General features: G+C 45.0%; 1 protein-coding gene across 1 annotated transcript; it reads right to left on the bottom strand.

Moving 5' to 3' along the window:
• Positions 1–8,502: 8,502 nt before the first annotated feature.
• LOC134571641 (gamma-crystallin-3-like) lies at positions 8,503–12,371 on the bottom strand. The gene is made up of 3 exons (XM_063430117.1): positions 12,262–12,371; positions 11,503–11,745; positions 8,503–8,844 (listed from the first exon to the last, which is right to left on the bottom strand). Exons 1-3 carry the CDS (start codon positions 12,268–12,270, stop codon positions 8,572–8,574), a joined length of 525 nt encoding a protein of 174 aa, XP_063286187.1. The 5' UTR covers positions 12,271–12,371; the 3' UTR covers positions 8,503–8,571.
• Positions 12,372–13,245: the final 874 nt, after the last annotated feature.

The following is a 13,245-nucleotide window of genomic DNA, read 5'->3' as shown; positions in this document are numbered from 1 at the left end:
TGTTGTTGTCATAAACTGATATAAAGATTATTAATGCTTATGATCAATAGACGTTTTTGAACTACTCCCTAACAGTTGTTGTTTCTTATGCCATTCCCAGTCTTTGATATGTTTGCTTTTGCAACTCAGTTGGTGGACAAATATAAGGCTTTTATAGATTGCTCATTATCAGGTGTTTCTGTCCAACTATTTTGCATGAATTCAGCACTGATCAAAGCTACCCCTTAATGCTTTGATTTATTTTAAAAATGTAGACAATTGAAAGTCAGCTTGAATGACTGAAGACTAGCTGAGAGTCTGATTGCGGTAGGTAGGCAATTCCATTGGAAGGGAGCCGTCCGTGAGAAGTCATGCAAGCGTGAGTTGGCCTCGCGAGTGTGAGCAGCAGACAAGAGAAGGTCATGGGCAGAGCAGAGAGACCGAGAAGGGGCATACCTATGGATCTGTGAAGAGATCTTGCTCCTATAGGATACAGGAAGCCAATGTAAGGACTGACAGAGGGGTGAGTTGTGAGAGGACCGACTAGAGAGGAAAATCAGTCTGACAGCAGCATTCATTACAGAGTGCGGCGGGGCAATACAGATTTTGGTAAGACCAATAAGGAGAGGGTTACAATAATCCATGTGGGAAATTACTAGAGCGTGGACAAGCTCCTTAGTAGCATCTTGCGCATGAAAGGGGCGGATGCGGGCAATGTTTTTAAGATGGAATCTAATGGATTTGGTAACATACTGGATGTGAGACCAGAATCAAGTATGACGCCAAGACAGCGCACTTGCAAGGATTGACTGAGGTGGATACCACTAACTTGAAGGGAGAGCGAAAGAGGAGGATCAGCATAAACAGGATTCTTCACTAAAATTAAAATTACCAAATTTAGTTTGCAATATATCTTATATATATATCCAAGAACTATGCACTGAAAGTTTCTGTTATGTCAATAGGTAGTCATGTGATCGGTGCTTTCAATCACATGATCGGACCGCAGATACTGAGTGAGGGGACAATTATGAGCAAGGGGATCCATCGGATTGAAGTGGAGCCATGCCATCAAATCACTGATTGGATAATTAGAGGTATAGTCTACCAATGGCAGACTTCTGGGGGATTTATATTGAGACTTAACTCCTTTTCTATTGCACATGGACACCAGGGCTCGAGTCCTGCAGGAACGCGTGGGAACGGCGTTCCTACACTTTTTCCACAGCAGGAACGCCGTTCCCATTACTAGTCCTGCAGGACCCAGGGCTGGCACAAGCGGCTGCCAGAGCAGGGGGAGCACAAATCCGAATCCCCTGCCTCTGACTGGGGACTCGGATTTTTAAACTCACCTCTCCCCCTGCAGTCAGTGGAGTCGTCCGGCCTCTCCTGATGATGTCAGTAGGAGGGGGCGTGACTTTTCTGCTCTTCTCACAGGACCGCTGGGGAGCAGAGGAAGTCACGCCCCCTCCTCCTGACATCATCAGGAGAGGCCGGCTTACTCTAGATACAGTCCCACCCCTCCTGGCCCAAGGTAAGCCTCAGGGAGGGGGGAAGGCACTTTAGTTTTTTGTTTGTTTTTTATCCCTTTCCAAAGTCCCTGTCCCCCTCCTCAGTCCCTGACCCCCTATTTAAGGCCCTGTCCCCCTCCTCAGTTCCTGCCCCCTCCTTAGTCCCTTTCCCCAGTCCCTGTCCCCCTCCTCAAGCCCTATCCCCTTACTCAGTCCCTGCCCCCCTCCTCAGGCCTGTCCCTTTCCAGAGTCCCTGTCCCCCTATTTAAGGCCCTGTCCCCCTTCCTCAGGCCTGTCCCTGTCCCCCTCCTCAGTCCCTGTCCCCCTATTTAAGGCCCTGTCCCCTCTCCTCAGTTCATGACCCCCTCCTCAGTCCCTGTCCCCCTATTTAAGGCCCTGTCCCCCCTTCCTCAGTCCCTGTCCCCCTATTTAAGGCCATGTCCCCCCTCCTCAGTCCCTGCCCCCCTTCCTCAGTCCCTGTCCCCCTATTTAAGGCCCTGTCCCCCCTCCTCAGTTCCTGTCTTCCTATTTAAGGACCTGTCCCCCCTCCCCTTTCCTGCCCCCCTCCTTAGTCCCTTTCCCCATTCCTTGTCCCCCTCCTCAAGCCCTATCCCCTTACTCAGTCCCTGCCCCCTCCTCCGTTCCTGCCCCCCTCCTTAGTCCCTTTCCCCTGTCCCCCTATTTAAGGCCCTGTCCCCCGTCCTCAGTTCCTGCCCCCCTCCTCAGTCCCTGTCCCCCTATTTAAGGCCCTGTCCCCCCCTCCTCAGGCCCTGTCCCCCCTCTTCAGTTCCTGCCCCCCTCCTCAGTCCCTGTCCCCCTATTTAAGGCCCTGTCCCCCCTCCTCAGTTCCTGCCCCCCTCCTCAGTCCCTGTCCCCCTATTTAAGGCCCTGTCCCCCCTCCTCAGTCCCTGTCTCCCTATTTAAGGCCTGCCCCCCCTCCTCAGTTCCTGCCCCCCTCCTCAGTTCCTGCCCCCCTCCTCAGTCCCTGTCCCCCTATTTAAGGCCCTGTCCCCCCTCCTCAGTCCCTGTCTCCCTCCTTAGTCCCTTTCCCCAGTCCCTGCCCCCCTCCTCAAGCCCTATCCCCTTACTCAGTCCCTGCCTCCCTCCTCAGTCCCTGCCCCCCTCCTCAGTCCCTGCCCCCATCCTCAGGCCTGTCCCTTTCCTGAGTCCCTGTCCCCCTATTTAAGGCCCTGTTCCCCTTCCTCAGTTCCTGCCCCCCTCCTCAGGCCCTGTCTCCCTCCTCAGGCCCTGTCTCCCCCCTCAGTCCCTGTCTCCCTCCTCAGTCCCTGTCTCCCTCCTCAGTCCCTGTCTCCCTCCTCAGTCCCTGTCTCCCTCCTCAGTCCCTGTCCCTTTCCTCAGTCCCTGCCCCCCTCCTCAAGTCCTGTCCCCTTACTCAGTGCCTGTCTCCCTCCTCAGTCCCTGCCCCCCTCCTCAAGCCCTGTCCCCTTACTTAGTCCCTGTCTCCCTCCTCAGTCCCTGCCCCCCTCCTCAAGCCCTGTCTCCCTCCTCAGTCCTTGCCCCCCTCCTCAGTCCCTGTCCCTTTCCCCAGTCCTTGCCCCCCTCCTCAAGCCCTATCCCCTTACTCAGTCCCTGTCCCCCTACTCAGTCCCTGTCCCCCTCCTCAGTCCCTGCCCCCATCCTCAGGCCTGTCCCTTTCCTGAGTCCCTGTCCCCCTATTTAAGGCTCTGTTCCCCTTCCTCAGTTCCTGCCCCCCTCCTCAGGCCCTGTCTCCCTCCTCAGTCCCTGTCTCCCTCCTCAGTCCCTGTCTCCCTCCTCAGTCCCTGTCTCCCTCCTCAGTCCCTGTCCCTTTCCTCAGTCCATGCCCCCCTCTTCAGTCCCTGTCTTCTTACTCAGGCCCTGTCCCCCTCCTCAGCCTCTGCTCCCTTCATCAGCCCCTGCCCCCCTCCTCAGCCTCTGTCCCCCTCCTCAGCCCATGGCCCCTTCCTCAGCCCATGGCCCCTTCCTCAGCCCATGCCGCCCCCTCCTCCTAAGCTCCTGTCCATCTTCCTCAGCCCTGCCACCTTACTCAGCCCATGGCCCCTTCCTCAACCCATGCCCCTCCCTCCTCCTAAGCTCCTGTCCCTTTTCCACAGAACTGTCACCTTACTTAGCCCCTGTCCCCCTCCTCAGCCCCTGTCCCCCTCCTCAGCCCCTGTCCCCCTTCCTCAGCCCCTGTCCCCCTTCCTCAGCCCCTGCCCCCCTTCCTCAGCCCCTGTCCCCCTTCCTCAGCCCATGCCCCCCTCCTCAGCCACTGCCCCCTTCGTCAGCCCCTGTCCCCCTCCTCAGCCCCTCAGTTCCTGTCCCTTTCCTCAGGCCCTCAGTTCCTGTCCCTTTCCTCAGCCCCTATCCCTTACCTCAGCCCATGTCCCCTTCCTCAGCCCATGCCCCCCTCCCCCCCTAAGCTCCTGTCCCTCTTCCTCAGCTCCTGTCCCCCTCCTCAGCCCCGTGCCCTTACTCAGCCCCTGCATACAAGCGTATCATTTTTTTGGGGTGAGGGGGGGCGGGAGGGGGCGGTGAGTGGATCTTGGGTGAGTTCCTGCACTTTTTTACCCAGGACTTGACCCCTGATGGACACCAACCCTGTGGCACACAAGAAGCCCTCGGGAAAGTTAGGGGAAGTCAACCAGGATCCAATGCGTAGGTAAAGAGGATCCAGCAAATGGTTCATGTTTTATCTGGTTATTTTGTATTACATGCTGATTTGGTTTTACTGAAGTTATGTATAATACATTGATTTTTAATATGTTGATATTTGTGTCCTTCACTATTACGTCTGTTTTGTTATAGCATTGTGTCACTTTGATGTCCAAAATTAAGACATTTTATTACTCTTGTGAATGCAATCAACCCCATATCTGAACTTAATTTGTAGTAACTTTATTAGCTGCACATATTATTCTGTTCCTTTAGGCAGCTGTATCTCCATTTGTTTGTACTTATTTTTAAAGGAAAGCAAAGTCTGCAATGGGACAGAAGGAAGAGGGTCAGGCTCTGAGTGAGAGCAGCAGCAACACAATGGAGAGAAAGTGTCGAAATAATTTATTGGAGGAGCTTTGGACAGGAGAGAGAAAGAACAGGGTTATTCACTGGATTTTGTTTAGATTTGCAAATTTAGTTCATAATGGCAATTCTCGTGTTTATTAAAGTCAAATATAGTCAGAATACGGTGGGGCTAAGTGAAATTGCAGCAGTTGCCTGGAAGCAATTGATTAAACGTTGTTTTACAGATAGTGCTTTTGCGCTCAAATCCTATAAAGAGTATACTATTCAAAAGATTCACAAAGCACCAATATTATTTAAACATTCAGAACCGATAGTATCTGGAAGGATGAACAGTCACAAATTATCACCCCCTTTGCTTTTTTAAGTGAATTGATATTTTGTAGTACTATTTGCAAATAGTTACAAACACTCTAGTTAATTTTGTGGTGACTGGCCAATGCTTGCAAAGCAGCCAACACATTAAAAAAGTAAAAAAAACAAACAAACAATTATTTAGTCATTTCTAGAAAGGTCTCATGCCATGAGGATGGGGACTGTGAAATAAGAGGTCCCTCACTGTGACCCCGCTCATGGGTATCAGGTGGGAAACTTGAAATGTAATAATGGGCAGTGGACTTTCCTCCTGTCCTCCATCCTGCCCCAACCCTTGTTGGGGCCTATTTAATCAAATAAAATGGAGACATCGCATTATAATATGTCCCTACCCAAGGCACCCACCGTGGGCCATTGATGTATGTTCTAAATAATTAAAAACAATAGGGTGGACCCGCCATTAGCGGAGGGAGGGCGCTCTAACTATAATTTAAGTTGGTAGGATGAACATGCCTACCGATCTTCCTCACTATGAAAGGGGCTTTAAAAGCAATACCTGTAAAATATTGATTATACTTGGCCTTTTTTCTTATAAATCTTCTTATCTTCAGTTCTAAAAAAAACAACAACCCAAATCTGATTGCAAAAAAGGAACAATTAAAATCCACAATGTGAAAAAGTAAATCCACTTTGCCCTTCAAGGGCTCCACAGCAGTTGAAGCATCAAAGTGGAAAAAAAGCCATTATACAAGCTTTTCTAAGTTTTTAATTCTCATAAGAGCACTCTTATTCATAGGATTGTAAGCCATCTAATCAGAGCACTCTGACAAGAAAGTCTTACTTCTCTCAAGGAAGAGTGAGTCAGTAAGCATCCAAAAGGAGAGTAGTGCATCTGAAATGGTTAAGGCTTGCCAGTCGTAACATGACTTGTCTCCTATTGGTGATCCCCTGAGCTCCTCTGATACTGATCTACTTGGCCACTCACCTCACCCTTTGAAGTTGTTCCTAAAATTGTTAAAGTATCCCAAAATCTGGCAGTGAATAAAGACATTTCAAATTGTTATGTTTTTTAAATCCAGATATAATATAATTTTGGCAACTCCAAATTGACAGGTTAGGCAATATTGTAGCAGGTTTTGAATGTCAGCACAGTGATAGACTTCATTTTAGCTGATGTTTTGAGATTACCAAAACGGCCTTCCTTGACTGACCCCCACCCCAGCAAAAAAATCAGCCGATTCACCATAGTGATTTGGCAGAACCGTTTTTCGGCATGCTAATACAAAATAATAATGGCAAAGAGTCACTTACAGTTTTTTTTAGCTACAAACAGACAGGGAAAAAGATCACAATGTTTCATGCATAACACACATCTGTGAGAGCTGTGTAGTTTTTTTTGTTGTTAATAAGTAGTGAAGAAAAGTATTTAATGTTATAAAAAATAAGGATTGGAGAATAACATCCTTCACATATATGATACAGGATGCAAAGCAAATCTTAACAGCAGTGGCGTACACACACTCTATGGGGCCCCGGTGCGAAACTGATCCGTGGGCCCCCCCCTACCGTGAACCTCTCCCCCCTGACTGTGGGCCCCTCCCCCCCGACACATACATACAGACACAAACACATACCCCCGACAGACACATACATACATACACACATGCAGACACATACATACAGAGACACACACGCAGACACATACATAGACACACACACATACACAGACATACAGAAACAGACACACACACAGACACACAATCATACATACACAGACATACATACAGATACACACACACACACACACACAGAGAGACAGACAGACACACATATGGATATACACACACACACACACACACACACAGACATACATACACACATGCAGACACATACATACAGAGACACACACGCAGACACATACATAGACACACACACATACACAGACATACAGAAACAGACACACACACAGAGACACAGACACACTATCATACATACACAGACATACATACAGATACACACACACACAGACAGACAGACACACATATGGATACACACACACAGAGACACAGACATACATACACAAAGATACAGACATACACACATACACAGACATAAATACACACAGACACATATACACAAAATGTTTCCTACCATGTGTGGGTCCAGTGGTGGCTCAGCCTGATGGGAGTCAGAGTTCCCACTCTGACTCCCTCCTCCTTTCAGTTTCCTCCCGCGCAGGCTGTCAGTATGCTGGGAGGAGTGACGTGCGGTCACTTCCTCCTAGCGTGTGATGTCATCACAGGGGGCCCGGTCGCGCTCTTAAAGCGCCCAGCGCAGACCGGGCCCCCTTACCATCCATGTCCATTGGGTGGCCCTGACAGCATGGGCCACCCGATGGACCCCTTGACATGCGGCCCCGGCGGTTTGCTGCACGGGCCGGGGCCGCAAAGCGTGGCAGCTGCTACCCGGTTGCGGGAGGGCCGCAGGGCAGCCGGGCCCCCTGAAGTGCCGGGCCCGGTCGCAGCTGCGACCCCTGCGACCGCGGTACGTACGCCACTGCTTAACAGTACAGAATACCAGCTGGGTAGTAAAAAGGATTCATGTAGTTTGGGAAAAATAGGTTTTCTGTATAGTGCAGTATGTGTAAGGCATCCCATTTTCAGGCCCTCTGTTGAATAAAGAAAGACAGAGAACCATAGTTAATGAAAACCAAAATAAAAAAAATAAAAAAAATATAGTATGTACATCAATATACACTCACACACCGGTTAGCTCTAAAAACCATGACAGAAATAGAAAACAAACAGCAACATGGTGTGGTGTACTTATGATCATATATGTGTGAAAACACAAAAATAATATAAATAATAAGCTTATATTCACTATTATGGGTCTTAAAAATCACTTTAAAAAATACAAATGTAACATGGCATAAAATCACACAAAACATAAAGGATAATATTGCACTTACACACATAAAGTTACTAGATGTGGTTAAAAGGGCATGTAGATGGGTCAAATAGACCTCCAATAATGGCTATGCAGTACCCTCAGCAGAATAACCTTTCCCTCCTTTCTATAATGGTTCTGGATCCCTTACAGTGGGTGAAGGCCCCTTACTTCTGTATACTTGAAGATGTCCAAGCTGGAATAATTCAAATCTCGAAATTGCTCTGCCTGGTTTCATCCTTATGACTTTGTGATGGAAGAGCTTGTATGTAATGTCAATACTTCTTGCTTATATACCCAACCAATCAATCTCCCACCAAAAATATGTCAGCCGCAATTCATAGCCGCTACAGTAAAGTCGTGCATGCGCTGAACTTAGTCGATATTATTATGCTAAATCCAAGTAAATCATTATCCTGGTGATTCCCACACCTGTCAAAAGTGATGACAAAGTGATCAAAGCTTGAATAAGTTCACTTGATACCTGGATCATTGTATACCTGTATGTTTTTTTTGATACCTGGATCATTGTATACCTGTATGATCATTGTATACCTGTGTTGTATACCTTTATGGTTTAAATAATACCAGTGTGTAGTGGCAGTGATTTTAAGGAACAAGGGGATATGCATGGCACCTTAATGGTACTTAAAATTCATAATAAATACATAATGATATATTGCTCGTATCTTCACATTACTTATCCAGTCACGGGCATTTGAGCATAGTGAAATTACAGAAACACGTGTTAGCTTTGATTTTCAATGATTTTATTTAATGCAGAATTACATAATTATTCACTTATTTACGCAGTAAATTAGAAATGATGGAGTCTTCTGAATGAGCCAATTCTGGGACTATTGGCACCCCAATCAGAGTATCTTCTATACTCTCCAGGTTTCAGGTAATACTGACGGCCCCTGTAGTTGGGCTCCTCATAGAACATCCAGTAACCGTCAAGCACATGGCAGGAGTGGATGTCATTGTAACGGAATCTTTCATAGACATGAGGACAATCTTCAGTGAACTCCATCATCTGACCTCGGAAATCCTCCCTCTCGTAGACCTTTACTCTGAATGAACCTTGGTGCTTTGTGGGAAGAAAAATTACAATATAATTTATAAAAACAGTGTAATAAATTACAAAAGTATTATTCGGTGCAATAAATGTATAGTAAGAACATACTATTTTAAAATATTACACTTATTACATTGGTAAAAAATACAGTAATGCTATTAAAGGGTTACTCCAACCAAAAACAGTGTTTTTAAGATGGAGCAAGCCTTGCTGGAAAAAGAAAAGGAAAGGACTTCACTGCAATCCCACGCCAAGTACAAGTCCTACCTACAGCCTGATACTCCTATGGTGATGTCACTTCCATTTTATTGGGGGGCAGAGGGAGGGACATTGGAGGGGAGGGACATTGGGGTGGGAGAGACATCTAAGTCATCTAATAGCCTTCCAATCAAATGCTTCTCTATAGGTGAGGGATGCAGTGATATCAGATGAGATGTGGAAACTAGTGCAGGAGTTTCAGTCAATGCTGGATTCCAGGTAAATTTATATCTTTTTTAAAGGTTTACAAGGTGTGAACCAATTTGCTAATGCCCAATTGGGCATTGTAAATTAAAACAGTATATAACTTTTAAAGGGTTTGGAGTAAGCCTTTAATGACATAGATAGGAAAATTGAGGTTCACGGTAATAGAAACTTGCAGTTACTGAAGGTAAGGCTTTCGAAAAATGTTCAAGCCCAGTATACCAGCCACAGTTTTTAAATTGTATTTTTTATTATCCATTTCGACAATTAATAAGTGTTACATTATTTATTGATAACAACAATCAGGATCAGCCGTAGGCCTTTGGGTGCCCTGTGTGAAAAATCTTCAGGCCTCTGCATGGCCACTTCCCCTCATCCAATACCTCCTACTATTTAAAACCTATTGTTTACATGCCTGTTGGGTGCAGGATGGTGACCTACCAGTAGTCCAGTGGGAGGGCTGCAACCAGGGGTGAGCCCAGGTCAGTGACAGAATAATTTTTTGGCATCCCTCTGTCGGTGTGGCTAAATTAATACATCTCCTTGTACACAACTTTTATATGCCTCACTCCTTTTCCAATATCAACATTTTGAGAAATGTGGTCATTATTAACCATAACACTTTAAATGTTTGTGGACAAATTTCCATAATGCTATGTTGACCTTAGAGTTGGCTGAATGTCATGTGAATGTAGTCCACAAACTTGTATGTAGACCATGAAAAATTTTAAACCTGCCTCCTAGCATATCTCTGTCCTTGCCGACTGCGTGTGACAGAGAATGTGAGCCTGTGGGTAATTTGTGTATGCGAGTGTTACTGTCGGAGTAGCTGGGGTATGGGACTAAGTGTATTAGATATTGGATGAGTGAATGTGATGATGTGGGGTTAAAATTAAGTGAATGCATATTACTAGCAGGAAAAGGGTATTTGCCAGGGTGGGGTATATGACAGTATGGGGCACTGTGGTGCACTGTGCTGGATAATTAATTAGTTAATTAGTTAGTTAATTTGTGTGTGCCATAGCACACAGTGGATTGAATGAGGTGACAGGAGGCGAGGTAGTGAGTATCTTATATGGCAGGGTGTGGATGTTATATGGCAGGCAAGGTAGTAGAGTGCTGCACTCAGGTACAGTGGTACATTGGAGCTCTGTGGATAAGGTCTGCTAGCCCTCAATATACATACACCCAGTGTAGGGTTAATTAAGGCCTCACGTTGTATCCTTGTTTTGTATTTTGGACCATAATAAATTAATTTTGATTCTTCACCCTACACTGTAAAGCCCGTGGCTTTCTACCTGTAGATGTCAGAAGATGATATATTGTGGTTGGTGTGGATCTTATATGGCAGGGTGGGTCTTATATGGCAGGGTAGGTGTTATGTCAAGGTCAGGATATATAGAAGGGTGAGTATTATGACAAAAGGAGGGTATGTAGCAGAGTGGGTAGTATGACAAGTTGGGGGTATATGGCAGGGTGATTTCTATATGGCTTTGAAGAGAGAGAAAAGTCACAGTGCTGTATAATGTTATTAGCTGACCATGCAGGGGGATGGAGGCACATTAGGGGATGTCTCTCACCATGGTGGCTGCTCTGTTTCATCCAGACACCCAACAGCTCCATTACCATGGTGAATGTCATCAGGATCGCTGTGCACTTCCTGGACCATGCATCATGGCAGCTGCATGCTCATAAGCAAATTAGACAGTGTGGGCAGAAATTTTCTCTAAGGAGGGGGGGACTGAGCTGTTGAAGGAGCCAGCATCTGGAGGGACTGATTCTGATCCCCTCCATGTTCAAAGTAGTCGCGCAAGAGAGCGATCTGGCAGATGCACACTCGGCATGCCCTTCTGGACATCGTCCCTCTTACATTTCAGGCGCTCATTATTGAGTCAGAGTGTAGGCTGGGAATCTCCTCGGCTTCACTCTGATTCACTAACAGAGCATTATTTTTGGACTGGAGCAGCAGGAGGTGCACCCTTACACAGAATGTCATACACCACTGGACCACCAGGGAATTATTTTTATTTCATATATTGCCTATTCTGCAATATATTAAATAAAAATGTACGGTAATTGCTTTTTTTTTTCTTTGGTGCCCTGCACAGCTGCTGCACAGCTTGTAAACCTTAAAGGTTGGCCCTGACAACAATTTATTTTTGCAAAGCATTTTTAGAGAGAGAACAGCTTTCTATGAAAGATATTTACCTGTGGGCTAACACGGCAGGATTTGATGGAGTCATTGAAACCCATCCACTGCTGAAAATCAGGAAATTCTCCTTTGCTAAGGTAATATTGGTGTCCTCTATAGTTGGGGTTCTCATACAGGATCCAGTTACCACTTTCCACTCGGATTGAATTGCAGCGGTGGAAGAATGAGGTCAAATCTGGGCACTCAGAGCTGCACTCATAATGGCGGCCCTGAAAGTTACGATCCTCATAGAAGATTATCTATGGAGAAAGATACATGTTTGAATTGTTTTTTTAATGTCATTTGTATTTTCTAATTATATATTATCCTTATTGTCAGTGTTAATTATAATAAATAAGAAAAGTGCACAGCACAAAATATAGGTCTAAAATACACACAACTATATTTGCAATTTTCTGATTTAACATAGGACTGTCCATGGGAAACATAAAGAGAGAGAAACATTTCTTTGCTAAATTACTTCCGGATCCTGATTTCAGTTTAGTATTCACTGTCATCTACAAATACCATGCAGTCTATTTCTTCAGATGACATTTACCAAGCTAGCTGTATGCATTGATGGTGGTATAATTTACCTATGGAACATGCATGGGTGGTATAAGAGGCAGCATAAGCAATACAGCACTGACACTATTTGTATTCTAAATATGAAAGTTTAATAAAGATCAAAATATGGGATTTGGTTTTTTTTCCCATTACATATTCTTATTATTTAGCAATTGCATGTACATGTTAAGATTTTCAGATGATATTACCTTTCCCATGTTGAATAAGTTATCTGGCCAACAAAGTTGTGCTGTTGCTCGGACGTGCAGGCTTTATATCGGATATCTCTTGCTGATGCTTACATACATTAAAATTAGTGCTGAACTGTTTTCTGTCCACCAGCCAATGGAATGTATAGTTATTGTTAAAATCTCTTTGTGTTTGACACAATTCTCTATCTATGTGAATGCTGTTCACATACTTGCTGGCACGTGCGTTTCATGTCTTCTTCTAGAGAAATCGACAATAGCCTGAAAAGGCCTGTTATTTTAGTATGTGAATAGAGCCACATTCCATATTATTATAAGGTCATGGGGTTTGAGAAAAAAAAAAGTTTGCATAATAGCAAATTTTCCACAACATCTTTGGACTGATAAATGAAAACGTACTTACAAATCTTTCAGTGGTGAAATTGTGCTGTAGTTAATATCATAAAAGCATACATATATAATAAGAATTAATGTAAATTAGATTCTAGACCCCAAAATTATAGCGTTGTGGCACAAATTTTACAGTTTCATAATACCTTGTAATTAAATTAAAATTTAACTTCACTTTACCTGTCAGCTCTGTTTGCTGACAGAATTGAGCTCTGTTTGCTTTGTCTAGCGCTAGCGTCCAGTGCGTCATTCCAACAAGGTTAATGCTGCATGATTTGTTCAGGTTCCAAGGTTTTGTTCAGGTACTAAGACATTTTCACTCTCTAGTTTTATGTTCGACTATATATAGTGTAGATTGGATTAGCCAATCCAGTAGGCAAGATGCCAAAATACCAGAGTATTGCAGTATGCAATGATACCTTTTTTATTGAACTAACATAATATTTCAAAGGCAAGCTTTCAAGAGTTTTCCTCTCTTCCTCAGGTCTGAAGCAATACTGATCAATCTGATAGAGTTTAACACTTAAAATAACTGATGTTAGAGAAGGGGTGGTATGGAGTGAGTGCGGTGTCATAACTAGCTTATTGACTCTC

The sequence above is a fragment of the Pelobates fuscus genome, chromosome 8 (assembly GCF_036172605.1).
Source record: "Pelobates fuscus isolate aPelFus1 chromosome 8, aPelFus1.pri, whole genome shotgun sequence".
Classification (NCBI taxonomy): domain Eukaryota; kingdom Metazoa; phylum Chordata; class Amphibia; order Anura; family Pelobatidae; genus Pelobates; species Pelobates fuscus.
Note: the sequence above shows the minus strand (reverse complement) of the source record. Positions and strands in the feature narration are given on the sequence as shown.